This window comes from Camarhynchus parvulus, chromosome 5 (genome assembly GCF_901933205.1).
Source record: "Camarhynchus parvulus chromosome 5, STF_HiC, whole genome shotgun sequence".
NCBI lineage: Eukaryota > Metazoa > Chordata > Aves > Passeriformes > Thraupidae > Camarhynchus > Camarhynchus parvulus.
Genome location: NC_044575.1, coordinates 32315290 through 32343254, shown reverse-complemented (window position 1 = coordinate 32343254; position 27965 = coordinate 32315290). Strand labels below are relative to the sequence as shown.

General features: G+C 33.1%; 1 protein-coding gene across 2 annotated transcripts in view; it reads right to left on the bottom strand.

Annotated features, from left to right (window-relative positions):
• The window catches only part of DPH6 (diphthamine biosynthesis 6), a 183825-nt gene that overhangs the window by 128876 nt on the left and 26984 nt on the right, over nucleotides 1-27965 (bottom strand). For both annotated transcript variants that reach the window (XM_030948760.1, XM_030948761.1), the window contains exons 4-6: nucleotides 15364-15437; nucleotides 13146-13264; nucleotides 450-511 (exon numbers count right to left, since the gene is read on the bottom strand). In XM_030948760.1, the coding sequence (XP_030804620.1) occupies nucleotides 450-511; nucleotides 13146-13264; nucleotides 15364-15437 (255 nt within the window). The remainder of the gene's footprint in view (nucleotides 1-449; nucleotides 512-13145; nucleotides 13265-15363; nucleotides 15438-27965) is intronic.

The following is a 27965-nucleotide window of genomic DNA, read 5'->3' as shown; positions in this document are numbered from 1 at the left end:
AGACTACAGCTCTTATTCCATTTTTAAAGGCCCCACTGTATGCAGTCTGATTGTATAAATGCTAGGAAACCTGCAAATAGGAATCTTCAGGGAAGTTTTGTATCACCTATGATTTTGCCATTACTGTTTCTTGCTGTGAAAGTCTCTAATGTACAATTGTTTAGCTATAGCATATTGATATACCAGTTAGTGTTCCTGCATTATTGAGGCTTCATGCCTTTAGTTTGTTTTAAAGATGGTGACACCATTTGTGAACTATGTCAAGAAATGTTTCTTCATATGAAAAGTGCTTAACAAAGGCTTATATTTTGTGTACAAAGCAAAGCTTTGGGCTAACACCTAATTTATGAAAGTAAGTAATTTTTATTAAGTTAATTTTACTGAATTTCTGCCTGTGTTTCTTTTTAACTGCAAGTTAACTATATGAATACCCTTTAAGTTATACTCACCTCCAGAAGAACAGGCTCCATTTCACCTAGAGTTTTTCCTAGATGCTTATCGGGATCTAAACCTGCAAAACACCCAACAAATGTAAAAATATTTCTTATGAAGTACTCTTATGACATCAAGAAATGGTTTTTTCCTTTTTAAAATATATTACATCTCCCTTAGAAACACCACATTATCTAAAATAATTACTATCCTACAGAAAATACACTGAGTCAGAATTTTCCCTAATTTTGGGCAAATATTTTCCAGGTTTATGGAAAAACAAAGCTAGTTACCATTTTACTACATGTCAAATGGAAAAGCTATTGGATCCCTTTCTTAGAAATTTCACTAGCCAGTGAAGTAAACACACAGGTCCATGGTAATAAAAGTACTGCAAGGATACTACCTCTTTAAGTCAGAAGTTACCTTTGTAGATATCTTGGAATTAAAATACATTTTTTTATGCTTCCTGAAACTGGAAGGGACAGAGGCTCATAATGAAAAGTTCTTTTGCCAAATTCCATTCTTAGCGTGTTTTATGCAAATATAAAATGTCAGATTAAAAAGGATGGAGATATAAAGAAAACTCAGACCTACAGAATGTATTGAATGTTGTACCTTTAGATCCATCACAAAATACTCTGTACAATGTCTACATTTTGATTTATTTTTCTTTGTAAAAAGCAAGCCCTATTAACACTTGATAGCTGATCTAAATTGCTCTTCTGTATTCCTGTTTCAATGTCTTGACTTTTTAATTTTGGCCAGCTCATGGCATTTAATGATCACTTCTCAGGATAAACCAAGTAACTGGCAAAAATGAGCAGTGGGATAAAATAATCCAGGAACTGTTTCAAAAGCTGACATCTTCAACCAAGTAAATATGCTAGTTGGATTTGACACAAAGTGGTCAAAAGGTCTTACCATATGAAGCAAATGAGAAAAAACAAAATTATAAGTCCTGAAATGGAAGGAACACTGTGAAATTTTCAGTTATCCCATTTTTTACTACTCTTAGTTATTGTGGTTTGGGGTCCTTTTTGCACTGATACAATACTTGTCTACTTTTTCCTACTCTACTGCTTCATACATTAATAGGTATCATTACAGAGCTGCCACCAAAATTACTCCATTCAGAAGCAATTTCTAAAATATGTACCTTGCAAAGCACTTTAGATTGTTGATGAAGAAAGCTGTTATATAAATGTACAGTACACTATTATATAAAGTCATTGCTGAGTTAAAGTAGCTAATATGTCCCTTAATTTTTACAATCATGATCTTGGTATATTTAAATTCCTGTGAAACTAAAACAACTTAGAGTGAATGAGATTTCAAAACACTAAGAAAGTTTTTAAATATTTCATTAAAGCACATTAAAAATTCCCTTACAATGTAGGGAAATGCTTTTAAAACTGCTTAATAATTAAAGTTTTAAAAGACTTGAGGTTTTTTCCGCCCTCTATTCCTTTTTTTTATTGGTTTGCTGCTTTTTTTTAACAGACTAAAAACGTATGTGCTAGATATGTGATGATAATTTATTCTTGTGGAAATAGTTTTGAAAGATATTAATTCAATTTCAATAGTTTAAATGGTTCTGGTGATCTCTTCCAACTTACATCAGGTTAGCATTTTGTCCTTGATTATAATGGGATAGGTATTAGGCCAAACAAGCAATTTCTCTTGAATAAATGAGAGAGTACTGCATTACAGTATCATTTCACACATTTATATTAACATTCTTCCTTTAATATAATTACTTTGCTAAGATAAGCAATCTCTCTCTCCTTGATAAAAACAGATTGATTTCCTCTAAATGCATTACAAACATATGAGAAGGGAAGAAATTGTTAGAAACAGACACACTGACATATTATTTCTTTCACTAGGTTCTCTTTGGTAATATGGACATATCTTCAGTCCAGTAATAAATGCAAAGCAATAATTTAAAAGAAACTATGATACAAATAGTTTATGAAATACACATAAATTGCCTATGTATACACTATGGGTAAACTCTTTAGTGATATCCCACACCTACATGAAACTCTGTGAAGTGCAATGTACCCTTCCTGTATCTCAGCAGAATTCTATTTTTGGACAGCTTGCATTTATTTTGAAACATGGTACTTCTTTTAGCTTCCAGTAGGTTTATACTGTGAGTGAAGAGACTGTCTGGTAAAGGCATCAGGAAGCAATGTAACTTTCAATGCAGAACCAGTAATCCACATCTCCAATCCCTACTGTTATGCATGCATAGATGAAGCTGTATGTCTGTTGCTACAATTAGTATAATAAAGTATTTGGAACTATACTTACAAAATAGCTTTTTTAAATCTATATTTCTATTTGGTACACTTTATTGATTCAAAATCTTAAAATTGCTTAGACTAACAAGAAGAACAATGTATTGTAAATTCTTAGTACCACATCCTCCAAATTTATCCTCAATAGAACTAGATGTGAAGGAAGCCAAATGGATGGATAAACCAACAACCAGGTCCAGGGCCTGGATGACTCTATGTAGAATTAAAAAATTAATTAGGAAGAAAACTATAATTTGCAGGACTGACATCTATTTTATTTAACTTACATGTATCAATGGGGGGCAATTAGAATTCAATTAAAATATTCACTTTTTTTACTTCCCTGACTGACCTTGAAGTTAATGCCTGTTTTATTTAATTGTATCATCTATGAATAAATGTTAACCCTAGAATGTTATGGCCCATTATTTTCAATGCATTTTTAACTCCCCAACTGAACTACATCCATCAACTTATTATGTGCTGCCAAGAGAGCAAGTGGGGCTTTATTTCTTTGAGATAGACTAGTATATAATAACAGAAACATCTAAAAAAAAATGCTAATGCTGTTTTTGACAGTGTTCAGTAAAAATAATTATGCTTTCAATTCCAGTTTTGTAGTCTAGTTTGACTGTAAAATCAGTAAGTGATAGCACAAATGGTATAATCACTTCAAAGTAATTGCTACTCCATCTGTAATTTCTGATAAATCCACTGACAGGAGCAGAACTTCTTCCTGCAGATATCAACAGTGGTTGCAGAATGCTCTTATGCACAGCCACAAGACAAGTGTAGAGAACTGCAGCAATGTCAAGAGATTAGGACAAATTCATGGCTTTGTTCTGTTGTGAAAAAAAAGAACATTACTAAAAGGCATTTCACAACTGTTGCAAAAGAGCCATATTTTAAATGGTTCACTTTGTACATATGTATTAGTGTAGCATGAGGCCCTTACCTGAGGGGCAGCTACCTGATATTACTTCCATTTATCAAGACCATTAGAAATCCAAGTAACATTTTCATGGCATTACATTCAGCTAAAAAAATCCACATTCTAAAGCCTTATCTACTAACAAGAACATGTCTTATATATGTTCAGAATTTTAAAATCGTCTGGATTCTTAAAAAAGTGTTTAAAAATAAAAAAATCTATTTTCACTTCTTAGTAAAATTTCAAATAAATAAAAATAAATCATAATTACCAGTTTCAAGAAATGTTGGTATATAAAGGTCTTCTGAAAGCTACATTGAACCAAACTCTAACCCATAATATATGAACACATTGTAAAAGAATCACTACCACACACACATCAATAAAGTATGAGTTAACCATTATCTGTTGATAATATAAAGGGGAAAAAACTCCACCCTTTCCTCACTAATCGACCCTACAATTCAAAAACTTAAACTTGTTACTCAGTGAATTCTTCCATAAAATAAGGTAAAAACAAATCTCCAAAACTGATATTATCACATTCTTCTTGAAATATCACATTCATAGGATTAGGATAGGCTTTTGGATAAAAAAAACCACCTATTTTAAAGTTACAGGAACATGAAGTTCCCTTTTTTCCCCTGACTTCTTGAGAAGTAATATTGAGAAGAGTAGTAACTGCCATCACTATGAATGTAAGGGACTAAGACTTAACTTCTGATGATGTAGGGTTGTATAATCTGCAACAAAGTTTCTGGAGAGATCCTAATCAGCTGATCACCAAGAGTAAAATTATTTAGAATTTTGGATAAGAAAAGAGGCAATGAAAGACTTTGGTTTTCTGGAATCAAAACTAGTTTCTCCTCAATCTCTTTATCATAAAGAAAACAGGGTTAACAATAAGATGATAGGACGTGCAAGGTAAAGAAATACATATAGAAAGCAGAAGAGTATAAAGGATAAAGCAACCCCCGTCTTAGAACTGGAACAGAGAAAATAGGACTATTTTTAAAGGTAAATTCTATTTAAATTCTATTTCAACTGTGTCTTTTTTTTTTCTTAAGTTAACAATACAAAATCAGTGATTTTCAAAAGGAGGGTCAGGCACTATTCTTTACACAGTACAGAATACAGGAGAATGTTTCTAGTAACACAGGAAAAGCCTGTACACAACAGCATTAGCTGGTAACATAGGCTTATGAGATAGGAGTCCAGGAATGTGATGTAACCTTCACCAACTAGAAATGCACATGCCACACAAATACTCTTGAACTGTAAATCTATACCTTAAGTTGCCTTGAGGTAAATTATTCCTGTTGTCATATTTAGCTTTCATTTCTATGAAGAGCTGGGAAGTGAACTTTTTGTCTGGTAGCATAATTTGACAGGTTCATTCTTAACTTCCTCAAAACTTTCACACATGAAAGGCTGTGTTAACAATGGTGAACTGAATGGATTCCTTGGATTTCCTTTAAAAAAAAATTGAAAAACTGCTTAATTTTTTGTATAAAAGTAATTAAAAGTGCAATAAATAATTGGTATTACTGCATCTCTAAAAGATTAGAGATGAATATACTTCTAATTTATTTTATGAAAGAGGAAAATTCATGTGACTTGATTATGCATCCACTTCTCTTTTTCTTCTTCTTTTTTTTTTTTTTCTTTCTTCTTTTTTTCTGGTATGTGATAATTTATCCAGTGTGGGAATTGTAGGGGGATGGAACCTGTAGACATACTGTAGATATAGTAACTCTTTTCAAACTAAGTGATACTAAGTGATAAAGCTAAAGACATTAATCCCAAAGTGGTTCTAGCATATGTTTCCAGTGTGGGATCTCAGTTTATCTTCCTTCTTGAACATTCTTCAACTATGTTCTAAACTAGGTTAGCCTGATGTCTAAATAAAATTTTAGAATTCTGAGAGGTAAAAGGATCTAAAACTTTTTATTGAAATAATATTATCTATAATCTCTTGTAGTTTTTTTTAAACATCAAAGATATTTGTGTTCTAGTTATATTTAGGATTCAAAGCAATTTAGCTCTGTCATTTCAAGAACAGAATCCTCAAAAAACCTTTGAAGAAATGTTATACTGTTCCGTCAGATAACAAGGCAATATTTCCAATCAGATTCTTTTACAAAATCACAGCATCACAGAATGGGCCAGGTTGGAAGTGACCACAGTGGGTCATCTGCAGGGTTCATCCTTGAGCACGTGGCACAGGTTTGTGTCCAGATGGCTCTTGAATATATCCAGTGAGAGAGACTCCACAGCCTCTCTGGACGATCTGTTTCAGTACTTGGTCACTCACACAGTAAAGAAGTTCTTCCTCATGTTCAGGGGGAACTTTCTGTGGCTCAGTTTAAGCACATTGTCTCCTGTCCTATTGCTCAGTACCACTGAGAAGAGCCTGGATCCATTCTCTTTCTTCCCCCACTCCAGACACATATACTGAGATGAGTCATTCATCTCAGTCATCTCTTCTTGAGGCTGAACAGGCCCAGCTCCCTCAGCCTTTCATCATAAGAGAGATATTCCACACCCTTAATCATCTTTGTCACCCTCCACTGGACCTGCTCCAGGAACTCCACATCTCTCTTGTCCTGAGGAGCCCAGAACTGGACACAGCACTCCAGGTCAGGTCTCACCAGGGCTGAGCAGAAGGACAGCATCCCAGGACATCATTGGCCTTCTTGCCGACAAGGACACACTGCTGGCTCATGGACAGTTTGTTGTCCATCAGGACCCCCAGGTCCTTCTCCACAGAGCTGCTTTCCAGCAGGTCAGCCCTTAGCCTGTGCTGGTGCATGGAATTATTCCTCTCCAGGTACAGGACCCTGCATTTGCCCTTGTAGAATTTCAGAATGTTCTTCCCCAAAGTGTTGGTAGTTTGAAAAAGATTGTGGAAGAATTGTATAGTTGCTGAAAAACAGCATTGAACTACTTTTAATCAAATGCAGCAAATGGTTCTTCTCATTTAAAGTAGTGACTGAGACCAATTCTTCTCAGGAGTTTTACTGGGCCTAAAAAACTTAAATACAAAGTCATTACAGTTTCAGTTAATACAGGCACGTATGTACGCCTTTCCTGATACAATTATTTTGCATAGAATATCTTAAGAGCATTGTTTGCTTATTAATCTATTTAATTCAAATTGTTCAACTGATCTAGCATCACATGAATAGAAATGTGTCTTAATAAAAAGATATGTGCTATTTTGTCCCTATTATAGAATTCTGGTATTTCATGCTTTGAACAGTTCTAATTCTAGTAAGCTTTGCAGAAAATAATTGAAATTTCATTCTGGAAATGAAATTTCATTGAATATTATATTGAATTTTTGAAAATTATATTGAATAATTGAAATTTCATTCATTCTGTGGAAGAGAAAGAGGTGTGGTGCAAGTGGAAAAATTTGTGTCATTTTCATTAAATCCACCCCCATGCAGACAAGTTATGAACTTTTTTAAAAAGTCACAATCCCCAAGTGGATCAACAGAGGTTTCTGACAGCAAAGATCAATAGATCTGCTGCAAAAGGGTAAAAGGCCAGAGCAGAAATAAAGGATCAGACTAGGACGAGAAGTCCTGCAAAACTTCAACTCATAGTGACCTGAAAAGCAAACATCTATGGGTCTAACTACACAGATATGTCTTTAAATGTTTGAGTTTATGTCCTGTTTCAGCATGTAAGTCTGTAAAGTAAATGGGCATCTAGAACTTAAATTGTATCAAACATTAAAGAGCAGCAAGTATATATTCTAGTATTAAAAATATACCACTTGTACCTCTTGATTATCATATTGTTAAGATAATTTCTGCTTTTGACATCTTTTACTAAGCTCTCTTTCTTCCACTATTTTTCAGCTCCAAGTTCTGACTATTCTTCTGTCTTTTTCACTATAGCCCATACTTCCTTTCCTGTTTCACCTTAAATGCCTAATAATGTGCTCTTACCCTGCTGCTTCCATTTAAATTTTCCTAGATTACGTGATCTCCCCAAACTGCAAAGTGATCTTTCCATTCTTAAGCCTTCTCTCTCCTACTTTGTCTGACTGTGACATCTCCTTAACAGCACTCAATAATATCAGTTTTCAACCACTTTTTTGTTTTCAGGCACTGTCTCTTACTCTTCCTTCTAACTCCTGTTATCTTTTATGACAACAACATCCCTCCCATTTTCCAGTGTATACGCTCAGAGTTAATGAAGAGGGAATCTTATTTCTCTCTAATTTTTTTCCAAACAATTCTGCAAAATCCCATTTCTTCCTTTTCTGTAACACAATTTATTTTCAAACATTTCTTTATACTTAATATATGCACTAAAATCTCTTTCTGAAACCTCATCTTACACTGGTAACAAACTATCTGTCATTTATATACAAGCATCAAGGCAAGTACCATTCTAAATGCAGATTATTTTCTCATCTTATTTTCCTAAGGATTCAACTATGAATCAAATTTTTTCTTTACTCTAAGTCCAGTACTAGTTCTCTTTTCTCTTCCTCATTTCTTTTGCATCACATCTTAAATCCCAAGCTAATTTTTTTTGACATTCAGTCTTGCATACAGTTGACATTTATCTGTGCTGATCTTTTCCTATGTGAAACTTTTCTGCCAGGAAAAGAAATGGCTTGAGATAAAATGGCTCTCTGTTTTTATAAGTGTTTCTAAGTCTTTTCCTGCAATGTCTAGTGAAAAAACAGGTGTGGTATCTTTTTTATCTTTTTAGAATAAATAACAGGAATTATGGAGATAAATGGGATGGTGGATGAATATATTAGGGAAAAGTCTAGAGAAAAAGTGTCATAGGCACTTAAACTCTAAAGGGCCGACTAAGTTTCAGAAGATTTGTTTGAAAATTTAGTCACAACACCACATGCTAGCTAGGAAACAAGATTTCAAAAGGGGAAAAGGCTAATAAGAACGTCTTTCCCAAAGTATATCATAGGTAATTTATCAAATTTATAATCTGAAAAAACATTAAAACTAAAATGTGATCACATGTGTAAGCAAGATAATACTTCAACACTGCACAAGGATAATTTTTCTAATAAAAGCTTAAGGCTAGTTTTAGAATACATTATCACTACCAGAATAGACAAACATTAAAATTTGACAGGATTTGAAAAATATTATCAGTCATTTTATCTTTTAGTTCAAATTATGATAAACAGAATAAGTGTTCAAAAAACAAGTTAAGTGTTTAAAAGTAGATGTGGCACTTTGCAATATTATTTAGTGGTTATAGTGCTATTGAAGGGGGGACTTGATGACCTCTGAGTTCTTTTCCAACCTTAATGGTTCTATGATTCTAAGTGGTTTTTATATTAATAAATCAGAATGTTCTCAAGAGCAAATGTTGTGAAGACAGTCATAGATTCTACTACAGCTCTACTGTCTGGTAGCTGCACAAGAAGAAAGCAATGGAATTATCACCTATAAAAAAGTTAAATTAGCTAAGAATAATGTAAATGTTTAATTTACTGAGCAATAAGCAGTAAACAATCCTTCCTGTACAATATATAAGAAAGCAACTGGGATCTCATATTGATTTAATAATAAAACATTATTCCATTCCTTCTGTTATGTTTGTGAACGGTCTGAGAATTTTTAAAAAATATTTGAAGGAAGCAAGTATCTTCCCCTGTAATGACAAGGTCCTTCAATTTCCTCAAAATTACTTTAAAATTGCTCAGTACTAAAAACACATTTTCAAAGAACACTGTTCCTTTCCATTATACAGATGATGTGCTCAGACAAAACTCACAACCAACAATTTTACTTCAGGATATGATCTGCCATTGCAGCCAACTTGCAGAAAGGTTAGTAATAACCTTTCTATTGAAAGAGAGAGCTCTGCTCTCCATGCACCCGTGGTTTCTACAGAGCAAGTTCCCTGTGCCCACAAAAAAGCAGATCCTGCTGATCACCTACATGCAGCCACAAAAATACTGGAGCCTTTACGGAGGCAGAAGCAAGCACAGACTTGTGGTTTGGAAGAGTCAGTTAGAAGTGGGATGGAAAGATTGACCTTTTGGAAGCAACTATTAGATCAGTTTATCTTTACGCTAAATTACACCCTTCAGAGCTTAACCAGGAACTATGTGGTGCTAGGTCTTTTTTAATGTAGCTCTTTACATGTAAATTTTACCTCAGTGAAAACTAATGGGAGTATGGCTATCAATTTCAGTCAGTCAGGATTTCACTTCTATACACTAGAGACATACAAATAAACAGTAACATAGACACCCAGGTGGCTGGGTTTGATTAATAGATTCATTATACAAAGAAGAAATATTCTTTCCTTTTCAATTAAAAAGTCATATGCAAAAACATACACATCCCTCAACTATCAGGTTAGTGGATTCCATGAATAGCAGGAGTATACCAATTTTCTAGACCATAGGAAGAAAGCATCAATATCTTCTATCACACCAAAGGAGCTTCATGTTAAATATAGTTACTACAGACCGCGCGTTTTAGTGAAGGAACTTGGGATTTCCTGACAGACAGAAGATGGCACTATCTCCCTAAGGACTCATTACTCCATTGGGAAATAGCCTGCATAGTAACTAAGGCCCATACCACTTTAAAATTTAGGTTTCCACAGACCCTGTGATTTCAACTCTACCCAAGGCTGAGCATGTAGAATGTCTATAGGCAGTCATAGCAGCTGGACCTACAAGGTAAAGACCATAGTGATGAAATAAAAGAGCTCCACTTCATATGCAGACTGATCAGCCCTGATTCAAAGTTTCAGCTTTTATGGTTTTTTTGTTCAATTTCTGGATTTCCACTGAAGAGGGGTATATTTCAAAGAAAAAAGTATGATGTATCATACAGGCATCTTTAGCAGCAAGAAAATGGCGCTGAAGATAAATACTCAGAAGTAGCTTTTATACATATATATAGTGCTCAGGTTTGCTGCTAGATCATGGAATGTTTTTCTCTCATCATTAAAGCTTTTGAAATACACTCTAAAGGAAAGAAAGCTGATCTACTTATAGATCAACAGAAGGCATGTGAAAAAGGTTGCTAACAATACTTTTTTTGCATATAAGTGAGAGCAATTGGCATCCCATCTGGAAAACTACACTACTCTGAGATAGAAAACTCTTGCCACTGGCAAGGTTTATGGTATTAATTTGTAATGGTGGATTTAGGGAAATGTACTAAACTAATGCTCATTTACTTGCATAATTATGTGTTTTCTACATAAAACGACAGGCTTTTACCTTGTCAATACTGGCACTGAGTTAATGGAAAACAGGACAAGGCGAGTGTACAACTATGCCAGCGCTGATGAATGTCAAGCTCAGGTTACAGATTTGCTTCTTGCATTAACAACTGTACAATGTATCACCTAATGCATTACCCTTCAGACTCCTAAATCTGTTATTTTAAATATTTTCATTGCAGTTTAGCTTTGATTATTAATCTAAAAGGCAAAAAGTTAAACCATATCTTATCTTCTTTGCCACTTGATATGTTAAACAGCCTTCATACCTTAAATCCACTTTAATAAGGCATGCAATTATTAAAGCATTACAGAATGGCCCCAGAGCACAAAAGCTCCATTAAATTTGCTTACATCTAATTACGTCTGCCTGAGGCAGGTGAGAAATTGACTCTGATAAGATCTTTCTTTTACCTGTAGCCAAAAAAATAAAAAGGAAAAATAACTCTGAGTGATTTTCTATCTAATTGCTATCTACAAGTATTTATGGTATTCGCTCTTCCAATGAATAGCCCACAAAGCACTCTTTGTGCACTAACCAGTGCATTTTAAGTTTTTTTAAGACTGTAGAATACAAAAGACAAGCTTATCTTGCTTGCAGGCATGACAGGTCATCAATGATGTCTATTTAGGAAACAGTTTTATCTATTATTTAAATAATATATTTTCTTTAAAAATAATTCTGATGTGAAAAAACATGTTACATATGCTTTGTTGACTTCATTTTTTTTTACATGCCAGTATAAGCAACAAACACATTCTATTTTATGAAAATATAACATAAATATAAAAATATATTTTATATGGCCTGAAAACAATTATTTTAGAAACCTTCTTTTTCCCCCAATTTAAAACCAAGTGTTTTGTAGTAGAAAACATGGTATTCAATTGCTATGTATTTGTAACTGACCTCCCAAAATTCAGGAAAATGTGAATAAATTACATTGCTTGTTAGTTGTAAATAAATGAGGGCATGTGATATTTTTCTAATCATTCTAATCCTCCTCTCAGCCCTAGCAGATCCTACAGAACAACAGAGTGAGACCAACATAGTGACAATGTAAAATTAAGTTAGAAACTATACCAGATAAAGAGGAAGAAATAAATAAAATTTTAAAAAATAATTAATTTTTAAAAATTAATTTAATCCATCCAGTCTAAAGGGATTATAATTAAAATCTTGGTTAACAATGAAGGAGAAATTACTTTATTATAAAGCATTCCTTGAGAGAAAGAGAGATTAGGTATTGATGGGAAACTTGCCCAGGTAAACCAGACATTGGACTTCTAATAAAAGACTATGCAACACTATTTCCAAATATACATTTTTAACCACTGATGCTACTTGTATGATACAAACCACTGTTTGCTCCACAAGTTTATAGTCAACTCCAAAAGAAAAGGTCCTTTGGTCAAATGTTATGCTTAAAACTTATTTGCTACTCTGAAATAGAAAACTGCATAGGGGCCTGAAATTAATATATTGCATTATTAACATGTTTCTCATGTCCTCCTTAGGCTTTAACAGCACATCATTCCATAAGCCTTTGTAAAAAAACTTCATTTGACCTTACCTTTACTTTAAAGCAATAAACAGATAGGTTAACTTTCATATTGATTTGCTTCAAGTTTTATAACTTCATTTTATATACACCTGATAATGAAAAGATGTTGATTTTCCGGTCTTCTAAGCAACTACATTTTACATATTAAAAAAAAAAATAGAGGCAATGATGAATTATTTCTGTTTGCTCTCATGATTTACCAACTCCAAGTCTGCTGTTGCAGAAAATATTTTGGCCTCAGAATTATATCTTGTTTGATATTAACTTGATGTATTTCTATTAAAACTTTCACGGTTGCTTTATAATATTGTCTAGTCACAAGCCTGTATCATCTATAAATGACAATACTGTGAACTACTGAATTATACATGCATCTTTACTGCAAATTAAAACCAAACCAGAACAAAAAAAATATGAGAGGAATTTAATGACTGTGTTAGGAAGAACTGTTTTCCAGCTTTTCCATGTCCCCTTTAAGAACGAATTGCATCCTGTTAAATTAATTATTCAGACATCACTACTGGTATTGAGCCATTTTTTATAATTTTCTTGATATTAACATTTCCTATCTTAAAATGTACAACAAAGGTTCTGTTTTCTCCTGTTATGTTGTGGATTTGTCCATTGGAAATTTCAGTAGACAATACTTCTCAGAATCTGAATACATACCAAAAGCTGCCACTTTTATGATTATGGCTTGAACATTAGATGATATCATTTCCTTAAGCAGTATTTCCTGGTTCCAATGCCAGAGGTAAGCTAAAGGCTGAAGATTAAGCCTTCTGCACCTTAAAAACAAACAAAAAAATTGGATAAAGCCACGTATAATGCTTTTACACAGCATTATTACTGTAAAATTAATGAAAGTTTCTTTCTTTTCATATCCTGAAATAATATTTCTTCTATAATTTCAAGTACAACACTTTACTGTTCAGATATTTCCTTACAGATATTAAGTCTAATATATATTAAAAAAGAAATAAATAAACTTGTTCTGAGTATGATTCATCTACATAAGACGCAACTCACTGAGCTAAACAGATCTGCACAGGAATGTAAGTAAAGCCATTACAAAATGTGTTCCTAAACCTTTTGAGATACAAAGCAATTAGCACCTTAGGAAGTCATCACTTTTGTGAACACAGCTAAGGACAAAGTTACTGCTCTGTGATAAACATGGCACATGTCACTAGTACAATATGCTGAATTTGTTGCTGTGATCTGGATCAACACCCAAGGAAAAGAATCATTCAGGAAAATGTATGCAGCTTGTGATAAAAATTAACAACTTTTTACTGTAAAGTTAATAATTTTTTTTGATACCTATCATATATAGACAGCATTTGATACATAGCTTTGATTGTTTATTCATTATGGATAGGTAATGTTTCTGTAAATTGTCAAGAAACATCAGCTGGTGATTAAATGTGTAAGGTCTCTGAAAAGCCTAAACATTTAACTATGGGACTAGTTCAGAGTCCTTAAGATTTACATTTATTTGTCAATTATCATGTTTTTCCTAATACATGGTCTTTCTCACATATATGGGCATTCCTCCTTATGTCAGACAGACCCACTAGTATGATTAGGAAGACTATATAGTTAAATGTATGCTTAATGTTGACATGTAAATGCATAGTTAGCACTCATATAATCTGACTGGTTTTCTTATTACTTTGATATGCTTTAAAAGAGCACTAAGTTTTGTAATAGAACTACTTAGCAGCTCTGAATATAAAGTAGTTACTTGTGTGCCTAAATTCAGCTAAAAAATTAGCTGAATTAATTGGGATGGCTCATATGAAACAACCTTATTGCAAGGGCTAAATCTACAGATCAATGTGAAGTATTTTACTTTACAAGCTCGGAAATAATCATGCCTGTTTGAAATACTGTGATTTCCTGTCAATCTCTTAGCTGTGGTAAAGATGTAAAACAATCAGCAAAAGTGATTTTTTTTTTATCCTACTAACATGTGAGGCAATTATTAAAATGTTTAAGTATAAAGGAAACGAAAAAGGAGTTATTTCTGACTGTAATTTATCTATGTAAACTTTAAAGAAAACAAATGTGCTCTGTAACTTGCTGATGTGAGCTGAGTTGACATAGCATTAATTTCACCATTGTTACAGCTCATAAAGGATTCCAGATACTCGCTTTCATCATCAACAAATCATTAATGAAATCATGAAACTATAATTAATTTTTAACACAGGTGGTTTTGCATTTCATCAGATATATACAGTGAAAATCTTTTTTCAGATCAAATATTGGCCTACATAACAGACACAACTACCATTCCATAATGCTCTTTTTAAATTAAGACTCCTAAAAAAATCATGATTTATATAGACCTTTGCGCATAATATGAATGACAAATGAAAGCTGCTGATTAATAATAACAAATTTTACATTTAAGGCATTAAGGGAAGATGTGCTTAGTAAGATTCTCTTCTGTCTAATTCCTTATAACAAGTCACAGGACGTTCCTCTATATCAAAACACTGATGAAAAACAGAGGGACTTGACCACAACACTGTAGTCATTGGAATTGAGTGAGTTTCCTGTTGAAATCAAAGAACTGAACCTACTCAACTATTTTAATACCAAATCTCTGAGTATTTTCAAGAGATGCAGAGAGATCTGAAGAGCAGTCAAAAACTCTGGTATAGTTTCTACTAGATTTTTACTAATGAACACATGGTTTTGGGGGGAAAAAAGGAAGAAAAATAAAAGAAAAAAAGAAATACCTATATTAATGAATAGAATACATTTGGTATCATAGAACATGAGAAATCAGGCAACTGTCTCTGCTTTAAATTTGAGTTAGAAAACAGACAAGTGCTCTCCAAAATGTGTATTCTGATAAGGATTAGTATGTTCTTACACATCTTCCACTCGAACTCTCTGGTAGTCAGAAAGAATGGCTCCCACAGATACACCCTCTACTCCTTCTTTGTCCTGAAAAAACACATGGAATATCAATGACACAGTATATAATGTTTTAAGCTGTAGATTCAATATCTCTACTTGCAGAATCAACCAAGAATAATTATTTTTTCTGTGTCCAGTACACGGAACAGAATAGGCTGAAGTGCAGTTCTGCCACAGAAGCGAGCAGCTCAGCTGACCTACTACATGGTTATTACTCTAATGCAGTCTACTTGACTCAAGTACCATCTCTAGAGAAGAAATAACCAAGGTAACTGAAAAGTATCAGACGTAACAGATTATCCTGTGGTTTTCCAGACATCCTGAAAATTTCTTCCAGCTTTTGCCTGTAAGTGACAGGTTAGCTAGTCCACCTACAAATAATTATCAGCAACATACATCATACAATTAACTGAATTGTTAGCATTTTCCATGTACACAGCACAAGAAAGTGTGAGATTACTCTTTCTATCTTAACACCAGAACAAGAAAACTCACGGGAAACTTACTCATCTTTTAAACATTCTGCTATAAAAAAAGCTTTTCCAAGACACATTTTCTCTGTTTCATTAAATTACCTAAGCCAACAAATTGCACTTTATTTTTTCTTGTAAACCCACTGAGAATGTAACATTTCTAAATGCACATAGTTCTAGTATTTTGTGAGATCTTGCATTTTAATATTGCTTGAGTCCCAGTCAACATGCTGAACTTTATTTTTCTAAAGTTTGCTCCATCTAGACTTCGGTAAAAGTTGTTTTCCTCTTTTAATCAAGGTCAATCATAACTACACCCCATGATTTACTTTCTGGACCTGTTGCAAATCCTGTGAAGAAGTTTGCAGCAAGATGTTACAATAAATTTTTCAGTTATATACCTCTTGATGTATCCTGCCCCTGCTTTTCTCTTTTGGCCTACTCTATGATCTCAGAAGTCCTACTAAGCCTTGGCCAAGCAAACTGAGCAGTGAAGTGCCCCTTGACTGTATCAGCTGGATGGTGAAGCATTGCTGACTGCACCAGGAGTTTTTGCCTGGTCGAAACAATTCTGACAATCTGAAAAATACATCACTATTTAAATTATGTACTTCCCCATGTGATTAATGGATAGATCCATTAATATGAAGCTTAATGCCAAATGAAACAGTTTTCAGGTTGATGCTTCTCATGTATCTAGGAGTAGTAGGACTGAAAAAAATTGTTTTATCTTTCACTTTATCTAATGATGGATCCAAAAATTATTATCATTATTATTATTACTACTATCCATATAATATTATTTCTGCTTCCCTTTGAGATTTCAGTGCAATGTTTCAAAGCTCTTTTTAGAATAAAGGTAAATCACAGATACTTCAAGTTACTCAACTCACCCATCTACAGTAACATTGCTTAAAAAGTAAACACAGTTGTACAAGCGCAGTTTTCTTTAAATAAATTGGATGAACTGATTCATGAAGCCTTCTTGAATCTTCAGATATTTCAAAAGTGTGTTGCAGTCTTTAACATTCTTTTTAAAATGGTTAGAAAGTTGTGTAACAGTCTTGGAAAACATGACTGATGTTAACAAGATAAATACTGTTTGTTTTTATTTTTATGTAAAAATAATAACCCCAGCAATTCCTTCAGAATGTCCTCTGTCACAATGTACAGACATCAACCAATATGTCTGAAAATATTACCTATATTTTTGCTTATGTTATTAATTCATCACAGTTCTAAGTTACCAGAGGCAAAGTATGCCATCAGCTAAATTCAGTAAGTAATGTTTTTGAAGTGTCTGATACAAACAAACAGAAGGGTATACAACTGCTGTCTCACAAGTAGATTATTCTCTGTGGCCACATAAATCCATAGATCATATGCAGTTTTCCACTTTCCTTTATTACAGAATCGTTGAATGGTTGAGTCAAAGGTCCATACAACCCGGCCTTGAACATTTCCAGTGATAGGGCATCCACAACTTTTCTGAGCAACCTGTTTAATAACACATGCATTTCTCTTACCTCATCAAAACAAATGAGATGATGTTCATTATCATCATAATATTTATTACAATGCATGGCATATCTGTAGTTACCACTAATACATGGTAACTACACCATCTGTAGTTACCATATATTTTCATTATATATATTTGCACTATGTACACTCTTCTTTCTCTAACAATGGGAAATGAATAGGTGGATGAGAGATATTACAGAGTAATTATATCACAAACTTCAAAAAAAAAGATGATACCCTCAAATATGGAGTGAAATCTTATTTCCCAAATAGAGAGATTTACAGAATCTCCTGTTCATCCATGAAGATGGTGACTGACTTGCCCAATACACTTTTAACAAGCTCACAGAGCCATAAAAATATTTTTTATTCATTCTGTTTTTCAAGTTCTGACAAAATATATGCATCATCAAAGATACTTGCTAAGAAAACTCCCTTAAATTAAAAAAAAAAAAAGTAAATGGAAGTAGACACTTAAATGTTCTGTTCTTATCCAAACACAGTACTTCCATACTAAAATGATCTATTGCACAAACCTACTTGTTTGGGATTTAAAAAATTCTAGTCATGAGTCCCAGGAAATTTCATAACCATCCTATGATAATGGAACTTTAAAATCCACAGAAGGTCACAGAACATTTACTAAATAACTATTGAAACAATGGCCTAAACTTGAAACTAATGTATCAAAAAGATTTCTCATAGGTTTTGAGGTTGTTTGGGTGTTTTTTACTTTACGAATCTGTATCACATTGGATGTGCATGATTATGAATGCATATATATATAGGTACACAAGAAAACACAAATATGCACACGTGTATGCAATGTATCTTGATGTTAGTAATGCAAAAACAAGGCTATTATTGGCTGCTTGCTTACAACATGTTAAATATTATTTAAATAATAACATAGGAGATTGTCTACACTTATTCTGGTTTATTTCCTTTGATAATACGTAAGTTTTAATTTTCTTTTGAAATGGCAGCATATCATGTCATTTTGCAGTTGTGGTTAGCAAAAAAAACTGGTTAGTTTTTTCATGTTGAAAAAATTCTCACGGGTATTTATTTATTGCCATCTCTTTTCATTCAGTTCTTATGGTAAACTGCAAATATAAACTTTCATCACTGTCTAGACAATAGCTTCCATGAGGAGAAACACCAGTATACTTAATATATGCTTTGAAATGGGAGAACGAGTTAATATACTTAAATTCAGTGAAATGGAATGAATTCAATCCCCCTATTTTGTCCAGTTCAACAAATGAGGGCTGGAGTGGCACAAATTCAAGGAGTAAGAAGATTTGAAAGGAAGAAGGATGGAGCATGAGGCAGAACAGAAAAAAACTGGTCTCATAACCTTCTAAACTCCTCAGCTGGACAAAGCTTACATAAAGCCTTGTCCCACAGTATATTCAGCTCAGCAGCTGAAGCATGCAAAGAGTACTAGCTAAAAACTACTGCTTCCCTGGACTTATTCTTTGGTATTGAAAGAGCTATTGGACACCTTGCAAACAGACAGCATTTTGTTTGACTAAGAGTTGATCATGGTTAGCAGAGAATCCATCCCAGAATCAATAGTGCCGTCACTTTTAATGTGGAATCTGATCAGGTTTGGTACCATTAAAAGCATGTTCACAAAACTGCACTCAGTAAGGGTAAACCAAGCTGACATCTGCAGGTAAATATCAGGGATCTGCACAGAACTCAAAAGCTGAGGAAGTGAATTTGGGAAAATTCAGAAGGAAAGATGTTACATGCTGTATCATATAAAGAGCAACAGATAACAGAAAAAACATCTGAGGAAAGTTAATATGAAAAGGTGGTTTTTTCTTAGGTTGAGTAGATTTTTTAATTATTATTTTAAAAAGCATCATATACTGTTAATTTAAGAGATGATTTACCTATGTAAACTTTACTAATATGTTTCTAGTGCAATAGGCTACTCTAAAGTAAAAATAAACTGCTCTCTGGAGTATTTGGATAATTCAGAAAGCATTTATACTCAGTACAATATCCTCTGTCATAAAGTATTACAAAACATGCAATGTGCATATAAAACCAGATGCCAAACACAAATGTACACAGATGCTAACAAAGTTTTATTTTCCATATGACATTTTAGAACTTATTTTTCCCCTTTAGAGCTAGGAAAAGTACTCATTTCAAAACGCAGGTAGAAAAATAAACTTTTAAAAAGCAACTAAATAAGACAATTTTAGTAGTTTTTTTTCAATGTACCTAAGATTATTATTAGCTATGTTTTAACAGTAAGTGAAATTACACAATTATAATTGTGTATATCTTGTCATAGCAGTTAATTTATTCCTGTTCAGATGACAAGACAATAATCTTCATAAACAATTGTGTTAGAGCAGCTAATTGATCTTTGAAACTGTACTAAAATGCACAATTCATGTTTAAGGTATTCTAGTTTTAAAGTTATTTATTATTTTAAACAGTTTCATGAACAACATAATTCAAAATTTCTGCTCTTTGTGTATTATGAATTACTGTTGGCTGCATTTCCTATCAGGAAATAGTATAAAAATTTAACAGTTTTGTGAAAGCTCCAAAACATCACTGCTGTTTTTAAGGTGCCTCTGTTACATCCATGTACAATTCTAACATACAGCTTCACAGCTAAACAGATTAATTTACACTAGCACACTGTTACTTTATTTTTGCTTTTTTTTTCAATTAATGATTGTAACAGTAATCTAAGGAAATTATTACATATGCATTGTAGCATTAGTACTGGTATAAGTACTCTACTAGTAAGTAAAAAATTTATTGCAGTGGTATCAGTCCAGAGGTTTTCTATAATTTCATATTTTAATGTCTTTACCTGACCCTTTCAGAGTTCAGCAAAAAGAAAATTAGTGCTAATGTTTTCAATTTAATTAGTATATTACATGCACTGTAACTATTAGTGGAAAATGTTATATTAATGAATGTAAAAGTTAGCTGTAAATTACCTCAGAGTTATTATCAATTTCCCAAGTTACTGCTCCTTAAGATAACCCTCTCCCTATGGTCCTTCTGGTAATTTTTCTTTGCCTGATAAACATGATGATTAAACAGCACACAGTGCAAACCTTTGATACTTTTTAAATTAAATCCATGCCCAGCCTAAGGGCTGTGTCTGATTTCAACTAAATGTGTCAGTTAATCAGATAAAAAATTATCAGCAACTCAAAGAAACAGCAGCCTTAGGCTTCATCAGTGCCAGAGAAAGCTGAACAAAATAAGACATTCAGACGATATCACATTATGACTAAAGGTTACTGCTAAGCATATCACCGCACAGCACTATTCACCACCTTAATAATGTCTATCTTAAATGAAATATTGCATACAACAGCCAAAATATTAACAAAGAAAAATTAAGTGCTAGACCTGTGCCTATGTCTATTCATGTGTATTGCAAGAAATTTTGAGCACTGCCATTCAGAAAAATGCAGAATATCCCTAAAAATTTACTTTGTAGTACAGATCTTTGTAAGAAAAAGAAGTATAAACAGCTGAAGAATTATTAAACTACATTCAATTTTTTACATGTGCTTCACAGCTTTGCCACAACAGAGTTCATTTTTTATGACCCACATACAAAATACAGTCTCTAAATGAAATTTTCTTTCCAATTAATATCCTTCTTAAAGCTTGTATGAATAACTGAAAATTGTTATCCATACTTAAATTAATGGTTAAGGTTATTTGTGCCTACATAGCGATTACCATACAGTTGCAAAACTTCAAATTAAGCACCACATATTTGCAGGTGGGTGACTGACAATATATACCTTAGTAACAGGACTTTTAGGCTTCTACATTATTTGAGTGGAAAATTCTTAAATATGAGCTTTGCCTTATAATTTCTGAAGCATTCTAAGATCACTGATTATAGTGATTCCAAACAGAGTATGTGATTTTTCTCTAAGCTTTGATATGTCTGTCTGATGCAGCTGCAAGTAATCAAAGACAGTATGGAAATATTCCTGAGACATAAGGATATAATAAGTCTATGTCAAATTGAAAACCCACTATTTGGTAAGGCTCTGAAGACTAGCTACAAATCACATAGATCATCTTAGTGATTGCAGATCACTATATATCATCTGGGACTTTCTTGTCTTCCACACAGGGACCTCAAAACACATCTATCTCATGCCTTAATTCCTTAGGAAGAAGTAGCTCCAAAACCAGGTGGGAATTAACATAACGTGGATTTACATGAAATCCCTGTGTGAACACTCATTATTAAGTTCAGAAGTCTTCAGTGGCCTTATCTCAACTTGCTTTAGAAGGAAATTACTGAATAATGGTATCTATACAAGGCAATAATACTATGTAACTAATCTACTTTAAGAGCTAATTAGATATATTTTTACAAATGCCCTTCATAGGACATAGGCACCCTACCACCCACCTTTAAGCAAAACTAATGGCCTAACTTCCAGAGTTTTACAAATGCAATTACTGAAACACTGCACACCCACCACACGCACCCACCCACTATCTATTAATTCAGTGTAGGGGCGCCTTCAGTGTCTGATTGCAATCTCACAATAACCACATTTAATTAGGACATGCTCCTCTTCCTACCTAGAAGTGCCAAATGTTCAGGGTGATGGTGCAGGCATACATTTGTTTACACATAATCACATACACACACCACAGCAAAGGAAAAAGGAAGAGCAAAACAGACAGAAATACCGTTCTCAAAGTCTAATATCAAACAGAAGTGTATTGAAAAGGCTAGAATCACATTCTAAACAGGAGAAATGGAAAACCAGGAAAAATCTTCCACTATAGCCACATACCACACCATAAATGCAAGTTTTCCTGATATACTGATTCTCCATTTAGCTGCATTTACAAAGTGAATGATTGGTCTTATTAATTAGAAATCATTCATTAATGAATTCTTTTTTTATATATATTAACTATTTTCACAGAAGTCAATAAACTTGCTACATCACTTTAGAATCCCACACTATTTCACATTTTTTTTCTAAATTATTTAATTTCGATTAATTGATTTATTTTTGCAATTTAAAAAGTGTCATACTAAACCCATTAGGCATTTGGTAAAATCTAATATAGTTAGACATATTTATCAAAAAACATAGAATACTAAAATAAAAACTAACAGACATCCACTATTTTAAAGGCTACCTAAGAGTTTTCTACAGAACTGGCCTTTTTTCTTTTAACCTATTAACCTAGTAACTGTTAACTGAGGCCTATATTCCAGCCATAGGGCTTCAAAGACTTTGACAATGAAGCAAAAGTCTCCAGCTGAACAAATTTTTTTTTAATTGCATTTTGTGCAGAGAATTGGTTTCAAATAAATGTCTGCTTCACCTTTGGGACTTCCAACTCTTAAATATTCAAATAATTACAGAGCAAACTTGCCTGCAGACACTCCTTCCAGGAAATCTTATTTACAAAATCACCTCCACAAAGACTGATTATTTAATTTAATAGCCAAAATTAACCTGAACAGTCAACTCCAGATTGAATAAATGACATTACATCAGACAACAAGATGCCAGTGAACAACTACAAAACAGCCAAGTAAAATCAAGCATGTTTCTGTTCTGATGCTACACTGAATATTGTAAGTGCTGGTGATTTTATGTGTAACTATTTTGCAATCAAGAGCAGTTATACTCATCCAGAATTGGTAGCTCAAATCTGTGATTGGATTTAAAAGCTAGGATTTTAACCCACCAACATGTATAAATGCTTCAGAATGAAAAAAAAATAATAATAGTATTTGTGTTACGAAGGCAGGCACTGGCCTATATTATTATGTCACAAATCAATGTCTTGCTGAAGACAAACCACTTACTAAATCAAGAGAAGGGTCAAAGAAATATTAGTTTGTATGTTTCTTGTTAAGAGAAGTTTCATGGTTTTAGATAATGAAACTCAGTTCACTTGCATCATACTCTGACCTCAGACAGGCAGAATTTAATTTTTGGATTTCTTTTTTTAAATAGTATCTTTAACAAACTGTAAGAGCCAAATGCCAGATGTAAACTAAATTTTTGAATACACACACAAGGTCTTTTTCCCTTGCTTTGACCACACAGCCTCCATGCTGACCAATTTCTAGATGCTAATGACAAGGTACCCCTCCACAATGAAGACCAACAAGACATGGATCCAGTACAGCACCTACAAAACTGAACAGACTCTCTTGCTTTGGTTATTTGAGGTATACACCATGGTTTGGGTCATTCAAGTCATTACCAGACTCCCACTAAAGGAAGTTACTCTACGAAAATCCCATACAAGAATTGTCTAGTCTCATTTGCTTCTATGTAAGTATTGTCAAAGCAGTGTTATTTAATGAAGTATTTCAGAACACATGCTGGCAAATACTGAGGCATGCAAGTAACTCGATTCTTGTTAGTCATTCTGTGAGCAAACAGTCCATTTTGAGAAAGTAAAGCTGTAGTCATGATATGATACCTACTTTTCCTTTTGTAGGTTTTTTACCACATGCAACAGCACAAGACTCAGAACTATGGAAGAAAAACATGTCTTAAATGAAAATGAGCTATTTTGTCCATTAGAACCAAATCTTCTTCTCTCCCTTATGTTTTTGTGCAAAAAAATTTGAAAAAAACAATCATTTTTATCTCTCCAAAATTAACTCTTAGGTGTCCCAATGTGACAGCAAGGTAGTTGCCTGCTTATTTTTACACATTCTAAATCATGTAAGAATTTCCAGCTAAATAAGTCAATTTCACTTACACTAACAATTCTGGTAAGTAGATATGTTTATATAAATTTAGATAATTCATTCTCCCATATACTACATCTTTCAAAACTGCATTTCATAGCTTTGAAATCTGCATAATGTGCACTGATACACACACACACACACACACACACACACACACACACATGCATTCTCACATTGCCAGAGAACTCTACTTACTTTAAAAGGAAAACTACTTTCAATAGGACAGTTTGCTTGCACTGTTCTAATTACTTCAACTCCAAAGAACTGTACAAATCTTTACCATTTAGAGAATATCTTTTCATAGTACTGAATGTTCAGCCTTTGCAATGTCCAGTATTTGTAGAAAAGAGCCCCTGAAAGTATTTATAAATCAGACTCTCCACCAATATTTTACTGTAAAATTAAGCTTTTCAGCAACTAGCCTTGTACAAATAACAATTGCAGCATACTGTGCTGGAGTAAAATATCACATTCTGTAAGAAAAAGTAATTTTCATTTAAGGTTGATCAAGATATAAAATTCTTCAATGTAATATTTGAACAAGTCATGCAAACACAGTCCAAAATGATCACTGCCACTTACCTGAAATATCAATCACATTCAGTAATCTGAAGTACTTGAATAAAAAATATGTATTTTAACAGGAATAAAAAACAAAGTTTCAACCTAAAAGTTCCTTGATGGAAAAGCAGACATTTTATCAGTAAGTCTGCATATTTTTAACTTAGACCCTTACAAACAGCTAATTCACATCTACCTGTATGCTGAGTCATGTCTAACATGAATATACTTTATAACTAATTTATCATGTGAAGATGCAAAAGATTTGTAATCATTCCTGAACTGTCACAAAAAATATAACACTGAAGTACATGTAGAGTAATTAAGTGAACAATGAATTCAAAAATTTTAACTGTTGACAGATAAATTAAAAACCCTGAGGCTTTCACAGGTTTTTTAGTTTAAAACGGTATCTTCTCTCAAAGTGCCAAAGTCTTTTTTTAATATAGAACAAGTATTATAGCAAATATTATTATAGTGACATGAGTTATTGGAATGTGAAATTACCTGATAATGAATGTATGAGAAGCAAGGCATGGCTGAGGAAGTAAGATTTACTACATTTCATTTGGTATTACTCTAATGGGAATCTGTAGGCCACTATGGTCAAAGAAATGTCAGTTGGGAAGAAAGGTGTACCATTTTCACCTGAAAATTTACTGCAAGAAACAATGCCACTTGTTCTATGTGCTCATTTGTTGGTAAATTGTGCCCCTCTAAAAATTTCTTCAGAATTTCATACACCCATTTTCAAACTACTAAATCATTATGCTGCTATTACTTTGATGAGCAGATAATCTTGGCATGGACTGTGAGTACACAAAAACTCACACAAGACCTCTAATAAATACTGCAAATTTTAATTTTTCCCAATGACAACATGTTTTAGACAAACTCTCTCAGAAATATTCTTATTATCTGCGCTGCCAATAATCCTCTCTTCTGATCTTATAATCACTCCTCCTTACATAAAAGCAGAACACGGGATTTTCAAAAACTAGAGGAAAACAGTCTATTGAAAACACAAGTCCAAAAGAAAAGCATCTTTCTTTTTGTACTTGGAACAGAAACCTCATGAACCCTCCTTTAATCTTGACCAACATTTTTGTTACTTCTCCAAAAGTCACCAGGGTTTGAAAATGATTTAAAACTGTTAGGAATCTCAACAATGCAATACCTGATATTTGTTTCACCAAATTAAGTTGGTATGGTAAGGCTCTTTATCTTTCTTTTGCCTAAATAACATTGATTCTAGAAATCATATGAAAAAGAAAACAGTGAATAAAACTGAACTTAATGAAGGTATGCACATGATTTTCAAATTTTTCTACAGCCTTTACAAATTTAAAGCAATCCTGATAAAATATTCTTTAAAACCGAACCACCTCACTTTCTACATTGATATACATTTTTGTCTAATTTTTGGAAGTGATCCGCTTTAAATTTAAGTATTGACACAATAATGACTGTTTCAGCACTACAGTGGCTACACTGCACTTCCCATAATAAGAATTCATTGAGGATTTAAATTTCTTGAGCAAAACAAAGAGCATTCTGCACATACGTGGTGTTATTTTATGCTACTCATCTATTACATCATTTACTTATATTGATGAAAAAAACGCAGCTTTCAATAATGTCTTTCCTAAATCGCAGAGAAGCACAAAATGCCACACTATGATTTTCAGGTTTGATTCTCTTATAAAGTGCATTTGTTTGGATATTTTTCCATCACTGGCTTTTTTGTGTTTGAAAAAAAGACAAGGTTACCTAGCATTACTAAAATGATAGCAGTGATTCCAAATCTTAAGAGAAACATTCCAAAACAATATCAAGTTATGCTGAAAAATATATCAGTATACTCTGAGCACAAGGTATAAAATGGGAATTTGGAGGCCATGTGGACCTACTGTACTGAGTGTAACAGTCTTGCAGGATACATAAGATACTCCTTAATATTTTTAGTACCAGAACAAAACATTTTGAATCAAGATAAAATCACTACATCATCAGTGTTAATATCACTCTGTGAAAAATAATATCATATGACTAGAACAGACCATCCCTTTAGGGAAAAATATAATGTTCAAGTGGATTGTTCTTTTAGTAGTGCAATGGAAAGGCATTCCACCTAGTCCCAGAAGAAAAATCAAAATATGCATTTAAATGGAAATACTATAGGACAATAGGACAAAACAAACCCCTCAGAACTGTAAGGAGCTACATGTATTTACACACACACATGCAAACACAGGAAGTTAAATATATTAAATTCTACTTATACATATTTATTTAATTCTATACATATATATTTATGCATATAATTTTAAATTTTAAAAGTTAAGGTTCTAGCTCTAGGCTTATCTCGCAAATATCAAGATGCAGTCACATCACATATTCTGGTTTTGGTCACAATTTCAAATAATATATACAACTCAGCTCTATGCAAGAAGTTGTGAGTATTCTTTTTTAATTTTCTGCACATTTTGTGCCAGACCATATTCTAAACAGCTTTTACAAAGTGATAATGTTTCACTGACAGTGTTTTGTGTACTTCACATAAAATTAAATCTCAGACAAACCTTGAGAAAAAGAAAGCAGAAAGCTAAGCAATACAGCATGTTGCTCTTTTTGACCCACAAACGATTATCAGTTATTTTAGAAGTTATGACAGTTTTCTCAAGTCCTTAAGGAGTCTGACACCATTGGTATAGCTTTTAACACTGCATTTATGTTTATATCACAATACAATAAAACAGCAGGAATAGTGTTCAAATTACTTGGGTATTGGATGGTTTATTGAAAATAACAGTATTACCATAACATAAAAAAAATTCTTTGAATGTGCTAAGTAATCACTGCTATCCATGCTGCATGTGAATTATGGGATAAATTTTGGAAGGCATCACCAATTGCAAAGACTACTAGGTCTGTCTCTCTGATGGAGGACTCTATGCATGAACAATAAATCCTAATCAAATTGAATAACCAGTAGTATGTCAATACTTGAAAAATTGTTGTGAAACCAGTGCTATGCAAATTATTTGCTTTTACAATACAGAAGACTTCATCATCAGAGGTAATATTTACTGTTCTTTATCAGGTAAAAACAAAAAACAGAATGTAAACAACACAACCACTCTTCTCTCCTTTCCCTGCAGATTGCTACATAAACCACAGTACCAATGGCACAGTATTTATTTATCTAACTGTATTAGTAATGATTTTATCACGATT